This window comes from Zootermopsis nevadensis, unplaced genomic scaffold (genome assembly GCF_977971745.1).
Source record: "Zootermopsis nevadensis isolate Lab colony 2312 unplaced genomic scaffold, Znev_1.0 Znev_ptg000007l, whole genome shotgun sequence".
Classification (NCBI taxonomy): Eukaryota; Metazoa; Arthropoda; class Insecta; order Blattodea; family Termopsidae; genus Zootermopsis; species Zootermopsis nevadensis.
Window position 1 is genome coordinate 14,824,301 of NW_028259139.1, and position 26,545 is coordinate 14,850,845.

Consider the following 26,545-nt stretch of genomic DNA (forward strand, 5'->3'; position numbering starts at 1 on the left):
GAGGTGCGTTGATTTCTTTGAGACATCAAATGCATCTTAAATGTTATTTAGACGATTATTTTGATTTCACAACTTCCTTCAATGTATTTTTACGATTGGTTATTCGCAAATACCCTACCATTCTACGTTTTACAACAAATGCAGTTGAAAAGGTAATTAAACATACCAAAAGATAATGAAAACGAGAGTTTAATTACTGTACTGTTACCATTTTCGAATCCTTGGCTGTTCGTCGATATATAGAAGCGCATGGAGAGTTATTAAAAACAAAACAACAAAGCATACGTCGGAAAAAAACTGGCTCGTATTTTTAAAACGATATTTTCGTAAATATATAAAAAAAAATCCGGGCTGTGTGCCAAACTTGACAGCTTTTTATAAAATGGCCTCAAGCATTTTCGTGAAAAATAAATTAGTAAACGGGCAGTCAGCTAAAAATGTTTCAAGAATGCTGGATAAGATTTTACAAGTGGCTCATAACAGTGATATTCCTCGATAGTTAACTACTGTAGTCAGTTTGATCGCTTTCTTATTAATGGGCACAGCAGTAGATTCATTCCACTGCTCTAGCAAGTCTTCATGTTTCTAAACAAAACGTTTGTGGATCTCAAAACGTAGTGGATTACCTTAAAATTCAAAATTTGCAACAACAAAAAAATGTCAAAAACTAGAAGAAAAAATAAAAATTTAAAATACCCACATTTTTTAAAAAAATCTTAAATCCAAAATTCCTACACTCGAAATTTCGGCAAACGTTTAAAGAACGCATTATAATGGTCGCCAAGGTCACAGTGGTAACAATGGTTACATGGGTAACCATGATAACCGTTATAAATAAATTCTAATTTCGATAATTACAACTTTGGCCACCAGAACGTAGCACCTCACTGACCTGCTACAACTCACAGCTTTCCTCATCTGCCATTGTCTTATCACTGGTCGTAGGATGTTTAAAAGTACGGATTTTGAGGTTATTCTCAGTGTCACAACTTCCATACCAAATTTTATTCCAATCTGTCCAGTGGTTTTCGAATTGGATCAGATGGACGGACAAATCAGCACATACTGCGTTCTCCGGATGCATTTTTTCGAAAGAAACCATAACAAGTTGTTCTTTAACGATCATATTCCATTCCGATGGTATCCCCATTAATACAGCAACGATGAAGCCAGTCCGTGGAAAGGAGATATGCGTATAAACTACATTATAGAAAAGCTTAGTTGGGTTAGGTTATTAGTTGATAGTAATATAACTTTTAAGCTTTTTGTGTGCCACGTACAGCAATTCACGACAGGATGCTTCATTACAGACGTTCAAATTTATATTATTTAATTTATATTTAAATTTAAATTTAAAATATAAATTGTAATTTATAAAATATTTGTAACGTGTATCTGAAGTGACTAACTTTTCGTTACTTCGCCTGATCAGCTGTGGCCTGGTAAATTACCGCGACCCACAGATCGGCCGTGACCCGTAGATTGAAAGACATTGACGTAGCACATTTGAAGCTGAGGAACAAGGCAAGTCGAACGGTCTCTCACGATCACGTTTTTCGACCTAGGAGCTAGGCAACTCTCGGGGCTTCCTCCAAGGGGCAAAACGAACCATGGGGTTTACACAGCGATAATTCTTCCCCCTGGGGACTTCCACACCGGGCTTTTTCCCCACAGTTCTACCCCTCCCTCTCTCCCGTGGGCCTACCCTTGCTGGTTTGTAAATCTCTGGGTTTTTACCATCTCAGGTTTGATCATCCAGGCCTCCAGAAGACCAGGACTTTCCCCAGAGGGTCTTGACCACCTATGGAAGCAGACAATCTGTGGGGCTTATGCCCCTTGGGGGCTTCCATGGCGAGAAGCTGGTGACCAGTGGTATTGCGCTTAATTGTATTTAATTGTTTCAGGCCCAGATGTGCTCCATGACATCCCATCAGTGCTGACACCTGAGGAAGAAGAGAGAAACATGAAGCGTACGTGGGGACCAATTTCACTTTCTTGGTTTTACCAAACAAATAAACTAATGAAATAAGTATCGAACTATGCTCTTGACAAACTAAACTACATCATTTACCAACTATCCATTTCACTAATGAACTAACAAACTAACGAATTAAGGAAAAAATGTAATAAAATAATTAACACACTCACCAGCCATCACTCATTTGTCTTACTAAGAAAGTAATTAGCTTTCTAACTTTGTAATTGTTTGTTTTTTCATTGTATTCAAGAGGTTCTGGGTTCAAATCTCTGTGTAGAGTCCAGTTGTCATGACTGATACTTTCCTGTACTCTCTCCACTTCTATGGCTAATGCAAAGTTGGTAACTAGTGACTGCTATTTTTTTCTCGAATTACCGGCATTGCCGTCATTGTACTGTTTTGAAAGTTGTCGCAGCAACTCTCCTGATTTATATCGCAGATTTTGCCACATTGCTGACTGGCCGAACATCCTCCGTCTTCCACAGAGATGACGGGTTGCCATCTGTTGGTCTGCAGCAGATCAGCAACAGCAACTTTGTTGCTACTGGTAGATTCACCTTCCATCGCAAGAACCTCTTCTATTCTTTCTACGTGTCTGATCCCTTGTACCGCCCTCGAGCCCTGCAGTTTGCTGACTTTGAGGGCAATATACTCGGGGAACAGGCTTTGTTGATTGATGGAGTTACCAGCGTGTATCAGAATGTAACTGGCAAGGTACGAAAATCATTAAATTTCTTAAAAATTATATAGTTGATCTGAGAAATGTGATGTTTGGGTTCTTGAGTTTACATTTTTAAAAAAAACATGGTAAATTTCTACTAAGAGAAAAAAGCACCCAAAATATTACTGTAATCAGTTGTCAGCAGCTTCATAAAATCTTTCTACGTTCATGTCAATTTCATTTCTCCAAGGATAACAGAATTGTTTTTAAGAATTGAATGTGAGGATGAAGTAAACATTGAAAAAGGAAATTTTGTTTGCACTCATATAATGTAATTTAGAAACCTGCTTTTGAATTATGTGCAAATTGTCCACTAATGCCAGAATTCAAATTTAAACATTTATTGAATTTGATAAGATAGAATTACAAAACAAATTTTGACTTACAGATAATAGCTTAATAACTTTTTGTTTTGAGCGTATTATTTTCATATGAGCTACATTTATGGCGTAACTATTGGTATGTACGTATAAGTCCGCATGGCATTACGACCCAGAAGACAAACATCAATATCTCTACCAAGGTGAGACCCCCAGATCTCATGTCGTTGTGTTTAATCAACGATTATGTAGTTCTCCTTAAACTGCGAAATTTCTTGTGCAAAACCCTTTATTTTGTTACGAGTTGTGTGCGCCAATTAAAAATCATGGAATGTTTTTCTGTTTGCGTAGGTGTGTGGAGTGTGGCGGAGAGTCCCAAGAGACTACCGCCGACTGCTGAGGGAAGAGAAGATGTTTGTCTCTTTGCTGTGGGGTGCCGCAGATCAGGAGCAGTACGTTCTCAGTGGGCAGGTGGCAAGGTGAGATTTCATTCATGAGTGACAAATAGCATTTTCAGTAGGATTTGAGGTTTTCGCGGCCATGATGATGGAGGCAGCAAATATCTCTGGGATATCAAAAAATTCTACCAGACTACACAGCACAGCAAAATTAAAAAAAAAAAAAACAAGAGAAAAGAAAGAAATACCTGAGAGGAAGTCAAAATGTAAAGGCTATTTTTGTTCACTTCGAAAGTGATGTTTGCAACACTGAAAAAGATGGTGGATGTAAACAATATGAATCTTGAAGTTTGAAATACTCAAGGTGATAAGGATATTAGTGTTGGTTTTCCAGGCTATAGTGGTATATACCATGATTTGGAGAAACATACTGTCTCCATTTTCAGGGTTGAAGTAATGGTAGTTGTTGCTATTATTAATATAATAATACTGTAACATGTTTAACGTGGCTGCTTCATAAGATGCGTTAAAGAGGAACAATATGTGATCTGATTTTTGTTGTCGGAGAATGAGGAAACTTGTAAAATTTACGATAGAGCGGTAGTTCAGTAAGACAGTGGAAAGTTTGCAAATGGGTGGAAAGATTTAGTGAGTGCAGATGTTTGTAATGATCTATTCCTGAATGGCTATTAACTATAACACATGTTGAGGTTAAGGAGCAGAAGAATTAACACTTGATTAAATTGCGTCTGAAAATGAGCAACAATCACGGAAATATATAAACAAAATTTACCTAACTGCTTTGTGATTATTTTGTCAGAAGTTTAAATGAAGTTGCCTTTGAAATAGTGGCTGGATGTAACTGTTGAGGTAACCTTTAGAGGCTAATTGTTTAATTTTACATGAATACCTTATACGGAGTACTGTGCTACGGAATAGATGTGTCCAGACATCTAGACAGCTACCAGTTGAGCGCTGAAAACTTCATTTTATGGAATGAATATGTAACAGTGACATAAGTAAGCTGTTTAATTTTAAGCACATTGTTTTGGGGATTCATCTCTAAATGTTACTGACAGGTTGAATCACGAATTGTAGTTTTTGGATATTTTGAATCGTTGTTGTGCTTCCTCAAAAAACCACTACATTTTGGGCGATGGCTCTACATCGTCCTCCCATCCTTGGGTAAACGTACATGGTTGGACCCATTAGAAGGAACTGATCTCATTGGACTGTTTTGGTGATGTTCTAGGTATCGCTCACTGAGCACCGAGCTGTTCACGTCACTCATGCAGCCAGCCCCAGGGACAGATTCACTAATGATGAATGGTGCTGGCGGGACAGCTATCGTGTCTGTGTCATCGTCTGCTCCGTCAGTACATGTGTCAGTAGTGTTCAATGGCGTCTTCTCCCCCGATGATGTTGCTGATGTTCCGCTAGTCGTGCGGCTTGAATCGCTTGAAAAGCAGCAAGTAGTACTCCAAGAGGTTAATATTATAATCAGGCATGGTTGTATAGTATTTTATTTAACAAATATTAAACACAGCCTCTTGCGCCTTGAATTTTAAAACAATTTTCATACATAGTTATAACATTCAAGAATGTAATTCCTTATATTTAAAGATTTTAGGTTTTAATATCAGTGAGAATTCAGATTGTGATGTTCTGAGTAGTAATAGATAGAATATTATTGAAAAAAATTATTAACAGTGTTGAAGGATAAATTAAGTAGGATTTGGGGTTCTCACTGCGGTGAGTATGAAGAAGGTTGTCATATGGGTTGTAGTAAAATAGAGGGGCAGAGGATTTTTCCTCTTGCCTCTGCATCCAAATCGAATTTGGGGCCCACTCAGCCTCCTATCCATTGGGTACTGGGGTCCTTTGCTGGGGGTAAAGTGCAGTCAGGGTGTGACATTAACCACTACCCCCACCTAGTGTCGAGGTTAAGAATGAGTAGGAGCTATACCGCCTCTCCCCTCCAAGCGCCTACATGGCGTAAACTGGGACAGCTTTACTTTTTTAATTAACTTTAATAGGTTGAATATTCAGTAAGTGGATGGCCAGATGCAAAATCACACAAAATGCATTTTAAAATTTTCCCATTTGAAACTGGAGGACATCTTTTTCGTCTTGTTTTTCATGACTTGATCGTGCCTCTGCTAAATTTGCTCGGTGTGCACTAACTTCACTAGATTCAGAGTGCACCCTAATGTCAGCTGTTTTTTGCAGGAGGTGAAGGTGGAAAAGCCAGCGCATGAACTGAACGTTGTAGAAGTTCAAACTGCTGTTTCAAGTGCAGAATTGAGATTGCTGACAAGGGGGAAGCTGGTGTTATCCATAGCTTCAAAGAAGAAACCAACAGAGCTGAGGTTGGAAGGCAAAGTAATGACACGGGCCACGTGCGAAATATTTCAGGTAACTTCTGCAACAAAATGGAAGAAACTTTTTCATTCTTGTGTTTATAAAATACTAAATGAATTAGAAATGTTTAGCCAAGAATATTAATACTCCTGTTTGTTCTGAAATGAAACCTTTTTTGATTTTGAACGAGCTCTAACCACCTGATTATTCTCTGTCCAGTTACCATTCGTTTGTCTGTAACTCCGCCCTCAAACCATCCGTATATTCAGTCCAGCTATTGTCTTCTCTTCCATTTTGTTTGCCAGTTCCATCCATCTGCCTTCAAAACTATAGCACCCAAAATCTGAAGGGCTACAGATTTATAAAAGCATAGAAAGTGCTTAAAATAATGTGAAGGATAAGAAATTATTTCCATGTATGATCTGAAGCTTTCGTGGTGACTAAGTATAATGAATTCTTCTCAGGGTTGAATGGATAAAAACACCAACGTTTCGAGAATTATCTTTGTCCTCGTCCTCAGGGAATTCAGTACTTCAGTAATGTTGGTGTTTTCTACATTCAGCCACCTGACGTAGCCGGTAGCCGGAGAAGAATACATTATAATTATATCCAATGACCACATACAAAATCACATAACATGTTTTTTTTCTAAGCATATATTTGTATCTGGGTTTCAGGAAGTTGAAATTAACGTAACACGTTGTGATCACATTCTTTTAATAAATCAGAAATTCACATCCTGTTATGAATATTTTGCTCAAAGTGAAGAGATGAAATTGTTATGGAGACACTGCATCTATCAGTTCATCTGCACGGTTCATCTCTGAACTGCAGAAAATATATCAATAGAATGTAGACTTCGAGGCTGGTCTACCTTAACTTGCGTAAATTAATATTTTTTTATGTTGTTCCAATGTAACTTTTGTTGCATTTGAGGTTTTCACAGCGGTGAATATGAAGATGGCTGTCTTCTGGGTTGTAGCACTGTGTAGTTTTGTAAAAGTTTACCAACATTTCTGAGGTCCTTGCTGCCTCCATCATAAGGGCGCCCTGATTATGGTGGCAGCAAGGTCTCCTGAGATGTCGGTAAACTTCTACCATGCCGCACAGTGCTATAACATGGAAGACAGCCATCTTTAATGTAACTCTTACTTTGTATTAAACTTAATATGATTTATCAGAAATGGCTTATCATGTAGAAAATATAGCATTACTTTGAAGACCAGTAACATTTAATTGATAGATCGGTGAATATTTAATGCAGGACAAAGGAAGATAATTTCTGGCTCTCCGCAATATGTATTGCTTTGTATGAATGACACGATGTCGAAGATTTCTGTCTTCTGGGCTGTTGCGCTGTGTAGTCTGGTCGATGTTAACCAACGTTTCAGAGGTCATACTGCCTCCGTCTTCAGGGCGATGAAACGTTGGTTAACATCGACCGGACTACACAGTGCAACAGCCCAGAAGACAGAAATCTTCATACTCATTGCTGTAAATGAACACCAAGGCTAGTTAGGTGTGAAAATTAAGAATGTGATTAGAGACTATATGTACTCCAGATTGGAGTATTTATTTCCACTCTTTGTTTTCACGTTATTTCCATGAACCTCAGAATGACTAAACCTGGTGTTACAAGGCATACAGCTTTTCACATTGTTTATATTGGAACTTGGACAGTGACAGACACTGACCTAGCTGTCACGAAATACTTGTCTCGTTGCATATGATTTGATTTCTGTTTTCAATAATATTACCCCAATACCTGTAGGGTGTGTTGTCATCAGCAGACACTGAAAACAGTAATGGTGAAGATGAAGATTTTGAAAAATTGGTGTCCGCTCAGACGTCGACATCTGGCATGGCATGGATGTACGTGAATCGAGATGGATCACTAGTTTATAGTGTACAGCTGGATGAACTCAGCCATCATGATTCGCCAATGCTCGTTCTGGTATCAGGTCATCGCAATGGTGGAAGACGTTCTATGGTGGAACTTGAGGATCTTACTCCGAGTCTGAGCTCTGGCTGGGCAAATGGTATGTCAATCTTAATTTACAAATGTCATGAATATTCATGGAACTTGTTGTAATATTCAGTGATCAGCTCAAATTGTGGAGTTGCTCTGTCATGCACGTTCCTCCAGGCTTCTGTCACTTCATCCATCGGATTTAGGCGTTCTCCTCAGCATGCTTTCCTCCCTTAATACCAGGCCTCTTAAGATACCATACAAATTACAAAAATGAATTATTACTTCAATTATAATTGTACTGAGAAATTCACTGTACAGTAGGGCACCGCTTATACGGCGGGTTAGGGACCAGACCCCCGCCGTAAAGCGAAAATCGCCGTAAAGCGGATCTTTGCCTTATTTCACTTGTAAATGCATATCAAAGCCTAATAAGATGTTACACTATCATATAGTAAGTGCACAATAGCTCTAGGCCTAAGAAAACGATATGAAATTAAAATGAATATCAGTAATACACACATTGTCCTCAGCTTATAGTGATTGGTGAATATAAATTTGAAAATTGATATGGTAATAGTAGGAAGGATGCAGGAGATGACGCATCTTCATCATGTGACTCTTCAACGAATCCTATTCGTTTTGGTGATGGTTCGGAAGCCATAGACATGCCTTGTTCACGAAGTTTAATCATCTCTAACTTGGCATTTAAAGTAAGAGGCTTACGACTCCTCTTTTTATCGCTACTACCCTTAGACGCCTTTGTAATTACAATGTAGTAACACAAAAATATTATATAAATATGCAGTTTGTAATAACTGAAAAATTGCCAGAAATACAGAGAGACGCGGAGCGCACAAAAGCTGTAAACAGACTGAATCAGCGACGAGAAAATGGCGCCGGACGCACTTCTCTGACTCAGCTGTTGAGCGCCGTATTAGCGGATCGCCGTAAAGCGGAGCGCCGAAAAGCGGGGCCCTACTGTATTGTGTGCGTGAACATTGATGCCTTTTATGAGATTTGAGGTTTCCACAGTAGTGAAATTTTGAATTGTGGTCTTCTTAGTGTTTAGGTGGTTAGCAATGTTTTATAGGAACCTGACGCCTTCATCTTCAGGGTGAAAGATTGAAGTGACAGGTTTCTCGAAAATGTTGGTTACCACCTCCTGTCATCTTGAACTGAAGACCACAGGCAAAATGCGATGTGACTGGCGGCAAATGCGCTTAAGTGCTCCTGTCATTAACTAATTCTTTGCGTTTGTAAACAGGTACATTAGACAGGCTTAGTGCACGTGAACTTGAGCAGTTATATGCTGGTGAACTGGCTCTAAATGTTGCAACGAGGATGGAACCGAGCCTTGTGAGCGGGAGACTGGTACCGAGGCCAGTGGCCGATGCCAGAGATTCCCACTCACCGATACTGCTCAAGAGACTAGATGAAACGGCACCGGCTACATTAGTTGGAATGGCCTGGCTTGCAATTGATTCAGAGTGCAGCTTACATTTTGAGGTTATAATTATGTTATATTAAATCTGTTGCAAGGAATAAATATTCTGATATTCTTAATATGTCATACTTTTTTCTTTTTTAAAATGTTCCGCTACACGCCTCTGCAGGCACTTGGGGTGAGCGGAGGTATACCTCCTACTCTTTCTTGACCTCGGCACTAGATGGGGATGAGTGGTCAGCATCACGCCCCGACTGTGCTTTACTCCCAGGAAAGGACCCCAGTACCTATCGGACAGGAGGCTGGGTGGGCCCCAGAGCCGGTCTGGACGCAGAGGCTAGAGGAAAAATCCTCTGCCCCCATTGGGGATCAAACCCTGATCGCCCAGCCCATAGCTAGTCACTATACTGACTGAAATATCCCCGCTCATAATTATAACTCATTCCAAAAATTAATCCCAGCTGTGTAACGATGTATAGCCATTCAGTAATGCATGCACATACTCAGCAGTTTATTTAGCATTGTTAAGTAATGAAAGCCAACTACTTTCCCCCAGCCTTTCAAATTTACCAGTTTTGTAATCTCTGCCACTGATACTTCATTAATAAACAACTCAGTATCAGTCTGTGTATTTTATAATCTTTGAAATTGAATTAGTGTCTTCATATTCTTTGTTGTATGTGCAGGTAGTGCTCTCGGGCCTGACCACAGAAGATCAAAACCTTGAGCTCTGCTTGAAAACATTACCATTTGTAATACCTGGAGCCCCAGTCTTCAGGAGAGTTTTGGAGGAGTTCAGAGGAAATCATCTAGAAGGTTTTGTGATGGGCATATCACAGACTGAATTCTTGAAAATCGACTCAGGATTTAATTTCTTGGAGTTGCAGGATCAAGCTTCGGGATCTGTTTTCTTAAGTGCAAGACTTAATCGGGTGAGCAGTTCATTTTTAGTAGGTTTTGAGGTTTTCATTGCACTCATCTGAAGATGGCCGTCTTCTGGATTGTTGCGCAGTGTAGTCTGGTAGAAGATTACCGACGTTTCAGATGTCCTTGCTGCCTCCATCATCAGGGCGATTGCCCTGATGATGGAGGCAGCCATCTTCAGTTCATTTTAATTTAGTGTGTTTTTTACTGTTTCTGATGCAAGTCATCATTCTGGAAAACTTATGACGATTACTTTCTTTCAGATGTTTCATTCCGTACAGTGAAACTAGCAAGAATTTCATATCAATAATTATATTATTTATTGATTTATTTCTGTGCATATTTCCACTTGTACGCATTTAAACTAACGGTACATTAAACTTTTCCAACATACCCTCACAGTTTCGCATTACTGCCATGTTTGTGTTTGTTGACATATAGAGTTTTTCATTTATAAATTTTAGATGTCTTTATGGTGTTTTCAAATACAACTTCACATGCCTACTTTAAGTGATTCATTATTTATTGTGATAAAATCATAAATAAATATAGATTTGGCATGACTGCATTTTATAAAAAACAAAATTACCTTAACCGAAGTTGCTTACATTTTTATATTTCCTTGCCACATAGAAATTCAGTAAATTTTGCTAGTTACTGTGACCTCAGAACTTTGCAAATTCTCCATATTTGTAGGAAATTAAAAAGTACAAATATGGAGGGGGGCTGTAGCTGCATAATATTCGCATGAAGTTTTGTCTGTCAACTGATAAAAACGTTACTAGGTATAGACATGTGATAATACTGGGAGCTTGTCTGTCTGTATATTATAAAGAACATTTTTAAGAAATATTTAAAATTGTGAAATTAACTCTAGACAAAACTCATTTAAATTATACTGGTATTAAAATGTGGTTCATACCTCCAAGTAATCAAACTACATTACCGTTACAAATAGAAATTTTTATCATGTGATGCCATGGTTCATGAGCAGTCCTGCTGGCCGTATGTTATATTAGCGTACCACTAAATATGTTAAAGCCCCAGAGTTAATTCCAGTTGCCCCTGAGTTTGTGGGTTTAAATCTGCAATTTTTATATGGTTAACGTTAATAATGTTTAAGAAAATTGTTGCTATGTATTCAAGAAACAAATGTTACTGATGAAAATAAACAGACCCCAGTTTTAATGGTCGAGGCTCCCGCTACGACAAAACCCGTTAGCGTGAGCAAAATCTCATTTTAGTTATAATGCTCTGTTTACCATTTCCAGCAATGCGTTTCGTACGCAGGAATGGTGTTACCTAGCAAGGGACGATGTCTTGCGCTTGCGCAGGACTCCACCGCCCTTAGCTTTTTGGTTCGTTGGTTGGACTGATGAAAAGACGCTGTAAATAACTTATCAAGTTAGGAATGTTAATGTAAATGATATACATGGTTACCACTGCCCTATAAACATTTACATATATGACACGTTTGTTCTAGATATCAATTCCATTATCCTGCTTGCCGAAGTATTCGGACAATGATGTCCCTGGCAGTACTTATCTGCAGGCTGATAGCATCATACCAGAAGCAACTAAATGCTATTATGAAATGCAATTCTATGAGGAGGGCTCTCAGTGGGTATCAAAACAAGACCCCTGTATCATGTGTAACTGTCATCAGAATCTTGTAAAGTGTGATACAGTTCCATGTCCTCTGCTCTCATGCAGCAGCAAGACGGCACCTGGAGATTGTTGTCCAACGTGCACAAGTAGGTCCATTTGAAGTTATAAAGTCACATCTGTAATACAAAATGCGTTGTCCCCCGTACAGTAGGGCCCTGCTTTTCGGCGCTCCGCTTTACGGCGATTCGCTAATACGGCGCTCAACAGCTGAGTCAGAGAAGTGCATCCGGCGCCATTTTCTCGTCGCTGATTCAGTCTGTTTACAGCTTTTGTGCGCTGCGCGTCTCCGTATTTCTGGCAATTTTTCAGAGTTATTACAAACTGTATATTTATGTAATATTTTTGTGTTACTACAGAGTAATTACAAAGACGTCTAAGGGTAGTAGCGATAAAAAGAGGAGTCATAAGCCTCTTACTTTAAATGCCAATTTAGATATAATTAAACTTCGTGAACAAGGCATGTCTATGGCCGAGATAGGACGTAAGCTAGGCCTAGCTCGCCAAACTGTTAGTGCCATCGTGAACGCTAAGGAGAAAGTGTTAAATGAAATTAAAAGTGCCACACGAATGAACTCTAAAAAGAGATAGCCTTATTGCTGACATGGAAAAACGTTTAGTTGTGTGGATTGAAGATCAAACGAGCCACAATGTGTGTACTACTGATATTCATTTTACTTTCATATCGTTTTCTTAGGCCTAGCGATATTGTGCACTTACTATATGATAGTGTAAACATCTTATTAGGCTTTGATATGCATTTGCAAGTGAAAAAAGGCAAAGATCCGCTTTACGGCGAGTTTCGCTTTACGGCGAGTTTCGCTTTACGGCGGGGGTCTGGTCCCTAACCTGCCGTATAAGCGGTGCCCTACTGTAATATTAATACAATGAAACCTCGATGCATCGTTTTTGACGGGAGAGAGAAATAAAAGCGTGGGAAACCGACAGTTGCGGGGAAGCATTAAAAATTAGAAACAAAATTAAAATTGTGCATTTTTCTTTTTGGCATACACATAAAACCTGTTTCAAAGTTACTCCCTTTTTGTAAAGAACAAATTCTTTAATGAACAACTGTTTTGTCTAAACTTTACGTTTTAGCCAAACAGAGCCCTTTCCATGTTCAAAATGCTTTCCATCCCCATCACCTTCACCAATATTCTGCGCATGGAAGAACGATTTCACTTTTATGTCGATCCAGCATGTGCTTCGGCAAAACTTGGACAAAACAGAAAAAAGATTGTTCGGGGAACGATGGATAAAGGTTTCACTGTATATGTTAATATAATCCTAACCACCATCATTGTCATTCCAAGTATGAAACCAAACTGGTCTAATTTGGGGATTTCAGATTATTTTGACTGATTTAGAAGAATTGCTAAGAACACGCTTATTTTGTGTTTATGTTTTAAAACCTTTTCAAACTTATCAGACTTCATACCTTCAGCATGTAGTGATGTATATAATAGCCTTCAATGGGAGATTTTAAATTCTGTCACTCTTTTTACAGTTCTTTTATGCTCCAAAATGGTAACCTGTTGACTGTCTCACAGAATGTATTTAAGATGCCACGGCATCCCATCATTACAGAAGATATTTTAAAAAACGTAGCAGGAGCTACAATCTGACTTACAGATTCAGTCAGAACTTCACATCAAATGTCTTTTGTTTCATTATAAAGTACTTTCTAGTTGAATTTAAGGATTTGAGGTTCTCATGGTGGTCAGTACAAGGATGGCTATCTTCTGGGTTGTAGCACGTCAGGTAGTCTGGTAGAAGTTTACTAACTTTTCAGAAGTCTTTCTACCTCCATCATCACGGAAATGATGAAGGAGACAGCAAGAACCTCTGTAACGTTGGTATAAATGAATTTTTTCACAAAAGGTGAATAATTATGTTGCTTCAGTGACTCGGTTTTGACCATCGTCTCAGCACACGACACTGAATCTCAGACAGAGATTCTGTGCCTGAAGTCTGTTCAGCATACTTTGAAGTTATGTAAAAATAGATATAACATTTTAATGGCTGACTGCTTAAGGGTAATTCTGCTACATTATAACAATCAGCGTTGTATTGTTGTTACAGATTCAAGTGCTCCGCAGGAGAGTAACACAAGCGTGACACGAGGTTGCTACCTGGCAGGACAGTTCTATGCAGCCGGCAAGAGCTGGCATCCCTATTTGCCTCCCAGTGGCTTTGAACTCTGCGCAGTCTGCACTTGTGATGTATGATTCACGTTTTACGCTTTGCAGTGTTAACCCCTTGTGTCCCAGCTTACGAGGGGCAGTCAAAAAAGTTCCTGGAATTGTGGTATAGCACTGTAATGGTAGGACATATGGCAACGCTTACCGAATCACCTTCAAAGAAGGACCCTTGAACACACACACACTTGCTCCATCGATCCTGCCATTGTTGGAAGCACCGGCGGAAGGCTTTGTTTGGAATCTTCCGGAGTTTGGCTGTCGCATTCGATTTGATGTCCTCCATGGTTGCAAAACGTGTCCCCTTGAGGCCCATTTTCAGAGTAGGGAACAGCCAGAAGTCACTTGGAGCGAGATCCGGAGAGTATGGTGGTTGGGTGATGACGGGAATGCTTTTCTCATCGAGGAATTGCTGCACAACCACCGATGTGTGGAATGTGACGGCCAAACTCCGGAAAATTCCAAACGAAGCCTTCCGCCGGTACTTCCAACAATGGCAGGGTCGATGGAGCAAGTGTGTGTGTTTGTGCTAGGGTCCTACTTTGAAGGTGATTAGGTAAGCGTTGCCATATTTCCTACCATTACAGTGCTATACCACATTTCCGGGAACTTTTTGACTGCCCCTTGTATACTAGACTAGCACCTCAGACTAAAGGACCATAGGTCAAATCAATAACGAATGTTCACATTACAGGATTTTCACTTTAAGGACAGTCCAGAAGCAACTGTTGGTATCATTTTGTCCTGACTCTAGTGAGAAATGAAGTCTGACTGCAAATGTCAGGCAAGGATCTGATCTGCTACCAGGATACTTCACTAAGTTATGGGATGTAGAATCCTATTTAGAAGAACAAGTTCTACAAACTGTTCTCTTCTTTCCTCTTGGTGAAGAGCACAAGTTTCGTCTCATGAGGAATGAGAGTTCCACAGTCCTGCACCAAACAGTACTATGCTCAGAGCCCTTTGCATGAATTCTGAGAGTACTTCGGGATTTTCCAATTTTCAACAAGGCAAAGTCATCAGCGCAGCCCTATGAGTACGGACGTTCGGCTGTGCAAGGAATCTGTCCACCACCAGGCTTCATAGTATGGACCCCCAGTTAACAAACACCGTCTTTCTGCAACCTATTTTGATCATTGAAATGTGTGAACTTTGACCACGGCACTGATCCACCTTATCACGTCTCACATGAGTGTACATAATTTTACATTTACAAATAAGTTCTATATAGATTAAAAGCATATGATTATATTTAATTCAGTTTTTCTTTTTTATGACAGGCTAATACTCTGGAAGTACACTGTCCACGAGTGCAGTGTCCTCCCCTAACCTGCAAAGAACATGAAGCCTTCCGTCCAGATAAGAAAGCATGCTGTAAACAGTGTCCTGTCTTAACGGTAGGCGACACTCAGTTGGCAATGGATGAGCAGAACCCAAATGGTACACTCACTCATCGTACAGATGAGGATATTCTGGCAAGTGGAGGCTGCAAGTATCACGCTACAGGAGACATTTTTGAAAATGGACATGAGTGGCACCCAAGAGTCCATTCACACGGGGAAGTAAAATGTGTTACATGCAGATGCAAGGTAAGTTAATCTTCCGCTTATTTTTCTCACTTCTTCCAGTCACAAGCTTGTTGTCGCTGTTACAAAATACCATAGTTATTGGAATCCTTATTGAACTGACTGACTCTATGGCGCAACAGTTCGAAGCCGAGCCTTGTCCTCCTCCCATGTGGGAGGTTTCTTTGTCTTCGAAGTGTGCATCTGTGAGTAGTGAGTGACAAGCCCGCTGCCTCTGCACAATTTCAACTCAATCTTGATTTGTCTCCTAGAGCCATCTAGCAGTGAATCAGGAGAGACCTTGGCCGGGTTTGAACCCGTGAACCTTGGGTCCAGTGGCGAACACGCTAACCACTAATCCACTGAGGGCGACTCCTGATTGAACTAAGCCCGTAATTAATACTTTAAAGCTGAAGCTCATCTAATTAACATAAGAATCTGGTTCCTAGTGAATAACCTTTATCATACAGGAACAGAGGATTTTGATCCACACAGAACAAGGCTGCCAGCTCCATAGTTACTGGCTTAGCTGTACACTAATGTGATGCACAGCCAGCTGAATGTGTGTAAGGTGTGGCACACACATGATAAAGGTTAATCCAGCATAAGGAAATGACTGCTGTTTATTTTGAAATCCCATAACTACAGTCTGTGGGCAAAATGTAGAGTAATTTAATGTTAAATCAGATGGTACATATTGATACCACTAGTTTTAAAAGGTCAAGTCCTTGGGGACATAAGGAAATTTCCTGTGTCCATTTTTTATGCTCAGTTTAATTTCAGTATTTGTGACATCACATGCCGCTGACATGGAGAATAGTACACCTCGTAAAGTATTAATAACAACAATATATAAAATGGCTTAGTTGATGAAAAAGGTACATCCATTGTTGATAATAATTTTAAAATTCATAAAGAGATTGTGTTTACAAGGACATAGTTTTTCGGTGGTAGTCTTACGATGAATATTGTGAAGGACGTTTATGTATTAACAGACCTCAGAGTGTTGAAATAGTGATGTGGCTGATGTTTAGGAACTGAACCCACATAATATTTTAACCCAGTTCTTATCTCCATCATCTGTTTATCTGCTTTAATAACATACTCTAATCTGTGTCTGCATCTCTAAAGGTTGCTCCCTATGAAGTTTTCCAACCAAAAAATTGTCGTGCCTTTCTTGCATGCTGCATGATTTTCCCATCTCATCCAGACAATACTAGCTGATATGTACAAAATGTAAAATTACTTTTTTTGTGATTTTCTTCTTCTGCACAGCTTTGTAATTTTGTTAGGACATTAGTAATTTTACTGTGTCTTACAGAGTTTGCAAAGGGAGCAATAATATGTCACAAAACTGCTAAATCAGTTCCATTCTGCATTCCACCAGAAAACAATGCAAAAAAAGTTGTATATATATTTGTGTTTTGCTGCATATTGAAATATTTTCACAAGCTCCAATATAACAACTGGATTTCTTACTGCTTTAAGGATGGTACAATAAAGTGTGAACGTAAAAGATGTCCTCGGTCATCCTGCATACCTGACACAAGCGCTTTTATGTCCTCACGAAGACGAAACACTTCGCAATTGACCGCAGCTGGTGATGAGTGCTGCCCTCAATGTCGACGTAATAGGCGTCACCACCGTTCTTCATAAAACAGCTGAGCTTGAGAGAGTGTGTGTCAGACATTAACCACATTGCTGCAAAACGAAGAGTCGCACTGGCGTTTGAAGAAGCCGCTTGAATTGCTTTGCAGCGTATTCAGAAGATCAGCATTGATGGAATGTGTATATTAAAACTATCAGAAATTCATATACCAGCATAGCCATTCTAGGCACAAATAATATATTTCAAGAAATGTGAATACTGTGTAACTATAGTCTTATGTTTATAGCATGAGTGTTTTACAGTGTTGTCTATAATTCTCCTTAAAGACTGAGTTACTTTGAAGTCAGCCAGTCAGTGATTAGATGAATACAGTAAAGACGACTTTTTATCAAGCGGGTCTTCCTTTTATTAGACGAGCTTTTGTTGGTACCCATTTTCAGGGTATGTAGATAGATGAGGCAGTTTAATACCTATTTTATAATAAACATGGACATAATTAGTAATATAATTAATATTTATGAAATACTGGTAACATAGACATATTTTAAGTGTATCAAAATATATTAACTTCTGAAATAGGTAATATAAGTTACAAATCAAATGGTGGGAAGTAAGTGTATTATAAACGAGGGAACGTATTTTACGTATCAGTCGGCTGTGCTGATTTGCTGTCTGGAGTGAAACTGGATGAATATCTGTGGCACCATGCAAGCCTCTGCAATAAATAAGATTCCAAGGCAGTCATATAAAAGTATGAATCACTAACAGCTTAACTTTTATCGTATGGTAACGGGAGACAGAACCCTCCATAATATTATACGGGGCTGTGCTGGCCGGACGTTGTCTCTGTGATTAATGGTTTTAGAAGTGCGCTAACACAGTGCACAGCCAGGCGTGGCTAGCTGGTTCATGTGTAAGCTGCAACACACGGATAATAAAAGTTAATTAGTATTGCTAGAAATTGCAGATCCACATGTGCTTATTGTCTCTGCAACAGGAGAGAGAAAAACGCTCCTTGTTGGAAGTCTGATCTGAAGTTGTATTGTATCCATTGCATATCATATTTAAATGATCCATAATTGAAGGACTCTGACAGACAGATGTACACTTCAAGATGGTTGTCTCCTGAGATGTACCATGTAGATAGGTTAAAGTTTATCGAAGTTTCAGAGGTGCCTGCTGCGTCCATCATCAGGATGATAAGTAAACATCAGCACAGTGGACACAAGATAACTCTGAGCTTAGATGACCATTACAGTTACATGTGGGAGGGAGGGGAAGAATATGAAGCAGTGGGACATATGACGAGAGAACCCAGCCCTTCCTTGCATACTATTGGATATTAAGGCATGTGCCACTATTACTAGTGTTTTATATTTTCTTTGGTTTATAAAATACAATGTAGTGTTAAATCCAGCGTATCAAATACCACTTTGCATTGTCCCCTCTCACTGTGTCTTGTAACCATGTTCGGAGTTATTTTGCGTCTGCCGTAGCTGTAAAGTGTCGGTAAACTTCTACCAGACTTCATACTCACCACCGTGAGAACCTTAAGTCTCAGAAATGTGTATTGAATTCAACAATGCTTCTTTTGTTTCAATGGCATTATTTGATAATTCCAACAGTGATGATTCTGTGTAAGAATTAGTTACTTCAGTTTTAGAACAACTGATGTAAGCTTTTAATTATTTATCATTATAGGTTTTGTGGAAGTGTATTAAAAGTTTACAGCTGTGGTATTATGATTACCCAAGAGAACCGAAGAAGACTGATATGTTTCTGTAGCAGATGACCAAAATATTGGGTCACAGTGAATTCCTCCCAGATATATTTATTTATCAGTTGTGATTTATTTTCATACATGTTGCACCCCTTTAATGCATCTTTTCGCATGTAATTCTGAATATAAGTTTGGTCTTGGTAATGAATTTGCTTAAGTTGGTGACACTGTCATCTTAATCTCATAATGAGAGATACTTTCAGTTCTCTGCTAAACAATACAAGGGTTTTAAAGTTGACTATTTAGTGTAGTTGTCTTCACAGCATGAAATTTAATTAAGCAGCAGGGACATTATCTTTTCATCTTTATTTTTCTAACATTCTGAACATTTTCCTTCTGTTTATAAATAAAATAAATCTGTAAATTATATTAATTAATTGAAATAGAAAATTCTGTCACAAATTATCGCCATTGCTTTTCCTGATTCTGTGGGAATAAAATTAATGGCAAAGACTCTTATTTACACTACATATTTATGCCAGTAACATGCAGATTTTTTCAAAAACGTAGTATCAAAAGCGCTGGTAAATATCTTGTATGAGGATTTGTACTTTGGACTATCGACCTTCATAAAAATCAAGATGCCGTGTGAATGACTGCATGACATTTTGTCTTGTCAGTAGGTGAATGACTGCAATTAAAATATTTAATGGACTACACCTGACTAATAGCAGCAGCTGTGAATTAATTATATTGTATGATATTGCATACTGAATTTTAAATTTTTGTTTTCTGTTTTAAAATTTTGCGTTTCAAAATGTAGGATCCGAGTCTTATTCACAGTTTCATGGTTCGTGGATAAATATAATAGTGTATTTCCACAACCAACATTTACTTTAATACAGTACAACACACTAATAGAAAGCCTGATAATAATGTATTACAGAATTTAGATGTTTAATTATTTAGATTATATACAATCTGGAGTATCTAAGGGGTGTTGAAAATTGCTTTTATTAAGAGTGTAATGAAAGGCTAATTTAAAATGTATGTGTGAAGTGCTAAAAGAAGTACTTTCCCTACTTACAGTTACATAAAGGTGAATGGAAGTGAGATTTGAGTTTCTCATGGTGATGCGTATGAAGATATAGCGATGTAGCATGGTGTATTCTGGTAGACATTGACTGGTGAAGTAGTGATAGGGGCATTAAGTGGCTCTGAAACGTCTGTCTGTGTCTACTACACTACGCTGTGCTACGTCTCTGGAGATGGTCGTCTTCAAAGGTGAATGAAGTTTGAATAAACAAGGGTTTGACGTAAAGTAGAACGTTATAAAATGACAATCTACAGTGAATTTTTCTATTAGCAGGTATGTTATGAAAAAACTTCAAGACATTACTGCAGCAGCGCTCATAAGTTTCTGGATACCTGCATATGACAGAGTGAAACATTATTATCTGCACAGTTTTGTTTGAAGCTTCCCACCTAATAATATATTGTGTCAATGGCAACAGAAGAATTAGTGTATTTTAAATTACGTATTTAGAATTTTATGTATGAGAAAGGATTTGCTATGAATCTCACCAATGTAACTGTCAGTATTGCTTATTTAATATTACTGCTGTAATTTACTATGAATCTTTTGTATGTACACTTATATGAGAATGCTATGTGTAATTCAACTGTATTCTGTGTGTATGTTTTATGTGTGTGGAAGGCATTGTATATAATTTTTAATAACGCTATAGTGTTTTAACCGAAGAATAAATTTTGCAGCAAATTATAACCTGAGTATAATAACAATATTGAGATCTGGAATGATTTGTTTAACATAGAAATGCCAGAATGCTTGAAGTTTGTGGAACCACAAATTCCCATTCTCTTGGTTAAGGCATCGGGTAAAGCTTTGCCATATAAGAGAAGTATCAAGAGACGTGAATAATCCACCACAGTGTCAGACTTTAGGTTGTGACAGCGGTCAATATGTCAGTTATGTTCTTCTGGATTGTGAAACCATGTGGACTTGTGGACCAATATTTCAGAGACAGTTAATTTCCCCAAGATGCCGGTATCCACCTGTGAGTCCACACAGCATCACAGCCCAGACGAACATCATCAATTGTCCACCAAAGTTCTTAAATACATGTAAGAGGGAATACTGTAGTTCTGAATAAATTAAAATATTTTAAATGTTAAAAATTACGATTTTGAGCCATAAAATGTGAACTGTGTTGTCAGGTTCAGTTCAACACAAATGGCAGTAGTGAAGAAATTTCAAAGAACCTGTGAAATAAATATCTGATTCAATTTTTTTCAAAATTCCCTTATGGCAGAAACAGCTGTGAAAGTTCTGTTTGTAAGCTCACCAAGATTAAATTTCATTCTTATCATGTCTTTGTTCAGCTTTTGACATTATTTAATACCTCTACATTAATGTGCACATCTTCAACATGAGATCATATGGTGACAATAGAATTACTGATGTTTCTACTTTTATTGTCTTCTTCATGTTCTAGCATGAGGAAAGAACGCCATATGACCTGTCCATGTCTGTCTGTGGCAATTTTCTTTGGAACTAGGCACTGCCATGACCAGAGGTAATTGTTGGAGTACATTGTTGCAACAGTGTGACTCAAAGTCATTGAATGCATTGTTACATTATGAACCAGATCATTTGTTGGTTTGCCTTGTAACAATGACCTTGAATCATATTAATGCAGCTATGATATTGGATACAATTTTTGCGTTTTATTTCATTGTAGTAATTCATATTCCCTTTGTTGCCTTGATTATGCTATCACCTGTGATATGAAGAATGTCTTGGAATTTCATTGTGCTCAATGTAGAATATATCTTTCCAATCTCATTACAGTAAAATGTACAGGTTGTTACTTGTAACTGTTTAATAGAATGTATTTCATGACTTGTGTTAGAGTATCTTATACGAGGCCAACAAATGTTGACTTACTTTACCAGTCATTTTCTATGTAAGAGAAACCATACTTGCGCATTCTGTCGCAATTTCAATAACCTTTTTTCCATCACACAACTTGCAAGACATAAAATACTTTCTCTTACATGTCAGATATACACAGTGGAGACGTGGGTCATTACGATCCACAATTCTTAAATCGTTCACATGTGAAAAGAGTCAAAGTTAAACAATGCAACAGGTTATTTACACAGTGACAAACAGAAGGAATCAAATTACATTTTATTGTACATTTTTTCTACTTCCCAGTATTCAAAAACGTAAGTGTCACATTAAAAGAGGCCAGCATACTCATGCCAGTTACAAAGTTACTTTTCATCTGTGAAGAAATCAAAAACAGAGTGGGAGAGAATATCAGTGGAAAAATCAAAGAATTTCTTATTTCTCTGCCCTTATTTTTCGCTCGTCACAAATGATCAGAAGAAACCGTGGATGCTAATTGACTTGTAAATCAGATTGGAAATTGAGGAATTCCAAATATTAGGATGGACGTGCCAAGAGCAGTTTTTAAGAAAAAGTCTTCCAGAGTTTATGATGCCAAAAAGCACCAGTACTGATACAGTTTGTAGCATGTGGATCAGGAATGTGTGTCTATGATTGTGAATAGACCTTGCTGCCTATCACAGTTGCCTTCCTGCAGGATGGGTTTGCCATTCATATTTGCTCAGCTTTCATAGTTCATGTTGCGTCTGCCCCACTTTATTCTACAAGTTCAAGAATATTAGAGGCAGATTCTGCTATTGGGACTTGGTGTATCTTCTTGTAAACACTTCAGAGAATAGGCAAAGCAAAAGCAAAACAAATTTCTACCATTCAATACTTATATAAAGTAGTATTTCCGTGTACGAAGTGTATGCAGTCATGTTATAGTAGGCCCAGTCAATTTCGTTCACTTGTATGTATCATGACATGTTTTCTTAGAAATGAATTTTTGTAGCCTTTCTATAAAATACATTTGTTTTTTAGGTTTCCTAAGGTAAACATTTATATTGTTTAGTGATACCTATAAAAAGAAGTTCATGCATTATTTTCTATGAAAATTTTTTATTATAATTTTCGTAAAATCTATAATTATTAATATAATTTAATTACTGTGCATAAATGGGTTAGTTACTGAAGTCAAAGTGATAATACAGATTTTAAAAAGTAATATAAAGGATGTCATCTGTTTTACATTTTTCCTCAGGCTCTGCACATACTAAGCCTCTGCAGTGACACAAAATATTTTTGTAACATTTGTATGCCATCTGTAACTTCAGGGAGAATCAGCACATACCAGTAAGTTTTATTTTTCATTTGATGCAGCTCACTCGCAGTCCTGCTGGCCGTGTTTTACACAAACATATCACTAAACAGTCAATCCCAGAGTTTAAGTCTAGCCGGCATCCCTGTAGTGTGAGGATTTAAATTCCCTGTTCACATATAATAAAATCTGTATTCTTGGGCTTTTGGACCTTGTTCATCGTCTGATGTTATAAAACATAATGTTTCAAGAACTGGACCTGTCCACTTGACTAGTTTAGTGACTGGGATTAGTTCATTCTGACAGATCCCACAGAGTAGGTGCCCCCTTCACTACACCTGAAGACAAGGTCACATCCAGTCCTCAAAACATTGTGTATTTTTTGACAACAGACAAGGTCCAAAAACCCAACAACCCAGATTGTATTACACCATTGTCAGAGCCCTTAAGAATTGATTATGTAATAAAGGTTAAACATCCTGCAAGTCACTTTTTATCTTCTATCAGAATTCACAGGGACTTGTATTGAATCTGCAGAGTTCAACCAAAATTATTTGTGCTTATTTCCATTCTGTCCTCAAAACTGATTAAAATGTTAAAATTATTCTACTATGATCAAGGAAGGTGGTTATAAAAAATAACTTCTTGCACAGAATAATATTTCATATGCAGAAAATATATAGGTAAATTCTTCATTTTTCCTCAAATAAATGCCCGACTGTAAAACCACTATTTAAATGTACCAATTTGCAAGATCTCTTCATTAATGAAAATGGATGGGTATGGGTGTTGTCCTTCCATGAGTGTGACTGAGAAAAAATATTTACCTTCATACTGTGTAAATAATTGTTTTTACATTATCATAATAACAATCATGAGAAGTGCTTTAGATATATGAGGCTGAAATCTGTTCAATTATGTGTAAGTAGATAGCATTTGCACCTTCTAATTTGCACACGTTGCATAATTAGATCTGATGATGTTTCTCGATTTGTCTAAATGAAACCAAAATATATTAGGGAGGAGAGAGGGTTTGCCATTTATTAGTGTAGTCAACTTTGTGTTTATATGAATATGTTTAAATTACTAAAAGGTGTTCATATCATATTTTGTCAGTATCCAGTCCAGAAACTGGCCGCCATGTAATTTTCTATTTACATTACTGATCAGAAGTAGTTTACCAAGTCTACAACCTGAAGCTTCAAACTTGGGAAGTAATTAAATGGTATATACTGTAGAAATAAAACGATGTTATTTTTCTAGTCTAATGCTCAATCACTGAAATCTGTAATGTGACAGCAGAGAGTACTAAATAGTCTTTCTTAGTAATACATGTAGATTTTATTTTCACGTTTATAAAGAACAAAGGAAGTATGCAGGTAATACCATAGAAGTTGAGGCTAAATAGAGTTATGAATTTTAGAATGAATAAGCTTTCATTATGTATGTATGTTGCAAATAATTATGCACGACTAAGCTTAGAATGAGACGATAAAAATTATATGAACAAATGTATGATGTACATTGCTTATAGTATATTTTAAAATATGTCAAACCTAATTAAGTGTTAACCTCTACTTAGGTTGGTGTAATAATACTTACAAAAGTAAATGTAATATTGTATTCCAAACTTCTGGATATCATTTCATTAAGTAAGACACATACTCAGTTGCATTTCAAGTAGCAAGCAATGCCCCCATCACTACTGTACACCATGTTTTTATAAAGAGGCTCATTTATCTCAACATATCCCTGTCCCCTCACCCCAGAATGAATTTGTATTTCTCACTTGTGTAATATAAGAACAGTATTTGTATGTAAATGTATCAAATCACCATCAGTTCTTGAAAGTATCTTGTTTGTGAATGGTTGCTGCAGGAAGAAACTTCATTTGTCATAAAAATAAATTTTTGAAAGGCGTTATGATTCCATGTCTGTGGGAGACGGTGACTGCATTGAATACTATATTATCATGTTAAGTTTATTAATGTAACAGACAGTTAAAAGAACTAATATGTTGACTTGTGTAGTCATATAAATGCAAAGTGTTTTACAAGTGAATTTATAATTTGGTGGAATGTGCCAGGAAATATATCTATAACACAAATAAATTAACTGCTTATATAAAAATGTATACATACATTAATTTCAGCTGACTTTATTATAAAAATCAATTGCAAGGTTATGGGACTGTTCAGTTCTGTAAGTTTTTGATGTTACCATGTCTATAAACATTTGTTTATATGGCCATCCTAATTATGTTTAGATCATGTGACTGATTTTAAAGGTGACCATACAGTTAGCAAACATCCTGTTACCATTCTTTGTGTGTTCTTTCAATGATTTTAGTGTATGACTGTTTGCAGCAGCAGTGGCAGGGAATGTGGGGCACATTGGATCAGGAAAAGGTATTACGATGCTAAATTTTCTGAAATTCAAATAGAAGATTGTGGTTTACACAGTTTGAAAGTCATTTAGATATGAAATATTTTAATATGAATGTAGTTATTAAATACTGTTTTCAAGTTGCATTGCTTTCTAAGTATAAAATGGTTAAATTGTTCATTGTGACTCACACTTAAGGTACAATGAACCAGTCAAGCAAGTTTGACAAAAAGCGTATATACATATAGATATATATATATCCCCCCCCCCCAAAAAAAGGAGTAGGTATTTATTATAAATGCTTAACATAACCATGTATTTCCATGATATAATGACAAATTATACACTTACTTATCCACTCTTGTAATTGATAATAGAATGAAAATTGATTCCAAATACAAAGTATGATTTGTCTTTTGGTTACTCCTTGTTCAGTAGGCTTTGGCAGCACATACATGTCATTATTTGTGGAACATGTGATATCTTTTACAGGAGGAAAAAGTAATTTCATACCCGTTTTGTTACTTTTCCTCAGGTAAGAAACTTGAAGTTCCCATCATCATCCTTGGGTAACAGAATTTTTCTCATATAAAAAAAAACTTCTTATTTTTATTGTTACTAATCTGGGGATGAAACAGGACAAAGCTGTCTACTTCAGGGGAACTACACAACTCTTCAAAGCCATTTTTATTTAATTAATCACAGTCTTCTTCCAAATCCTGATCTTCAGTTACTTCAAGTAGAATTCCACAATTATGTTCTGATTCTAGATCATAAACCTTCATTCTAAACTTTTTCATATAAAAATAGGAGTTCTTGGAAGTTCGTGTTTAATGAGACAGTCTTGCTACTGTCCATCCCCCCCCCCCCCCCCAAAAAAAAAAAAAACATAATTCGAATTACAGGGCACAACTGCTGAAATATCGTTAGTATATGCTTATGTTTTTATAATAATGGCATTTGTGAGCACATTTACTTCTAAAAGTGCTGCTCGTAATAAACATCCAGCTTGAATTCATTTTTGGCGCTGGTATGTTGTGTTTCCATTCG

General features: G+C 37.4%; 1 protein-coding gene across 7 annotated transcripts in view; it reads left to right on the plus strand.

The window, feature by feature from the left end:
- Positions 1-25,639, plus strand: part of sog (chordin short gastrulation) — a 176,763-nt gene extending 151,124 nt beyond the window's left edge. For 6 of the 7 annotated variants that reach the window (XM_087344412.1, XM_087344411.1, XM_087344417.1 and 3 more), the window contains 12 exons: positions 1,905-1,970; positions 2,418-2,692; positions 3,371-3,498; positions 4,670-4,904; positions 5,647-5,832; positions 7,550-7,817; positions 9,015-9,256; positions 9,881-10,126; positions 11,602-11,872; positions 13,866-14,005; positions 15,262-15,570; positions 17,035-25,639. In XM_087344412.1, the coding sequence (XP_087200538.1) occupies positions 1,905-1,970; positions 2,418-2,692; positions 3,371-3,498; positions 4,670-4,904; positions 5,647-5,832; positions 7,550-7,817; positions 9,015-9,256; positions 9,881-10,126; positions 11,602-11,872; positions 13,866-14,005; positions 15,262-15,570; positions 17,035-17,202 (2,534 nt within the window). In that variant the 3' untranslated portion in view covers positions 17,203-25,639. Of the gene's footprint in view, positions 1-497; positions 957-1,904; positions 1,971-2,417; positions 2,693-3,370; positions 3,499-4,669; positions 4,905-5,646; positions 5,833-7,549; positions 7,818-9,014; positions 9,257-9,880; positions 10,127-11,601; positions 11,873-13,865; positions 14,006-15,261; positions 15,571-17,034 lie in introns of those variants that run through there. The other variant, XM_087344415.1, reaches the window with a different exon arrangement.
- Positions 25,640-26,545: the final 906 nt, after the last annotated feature.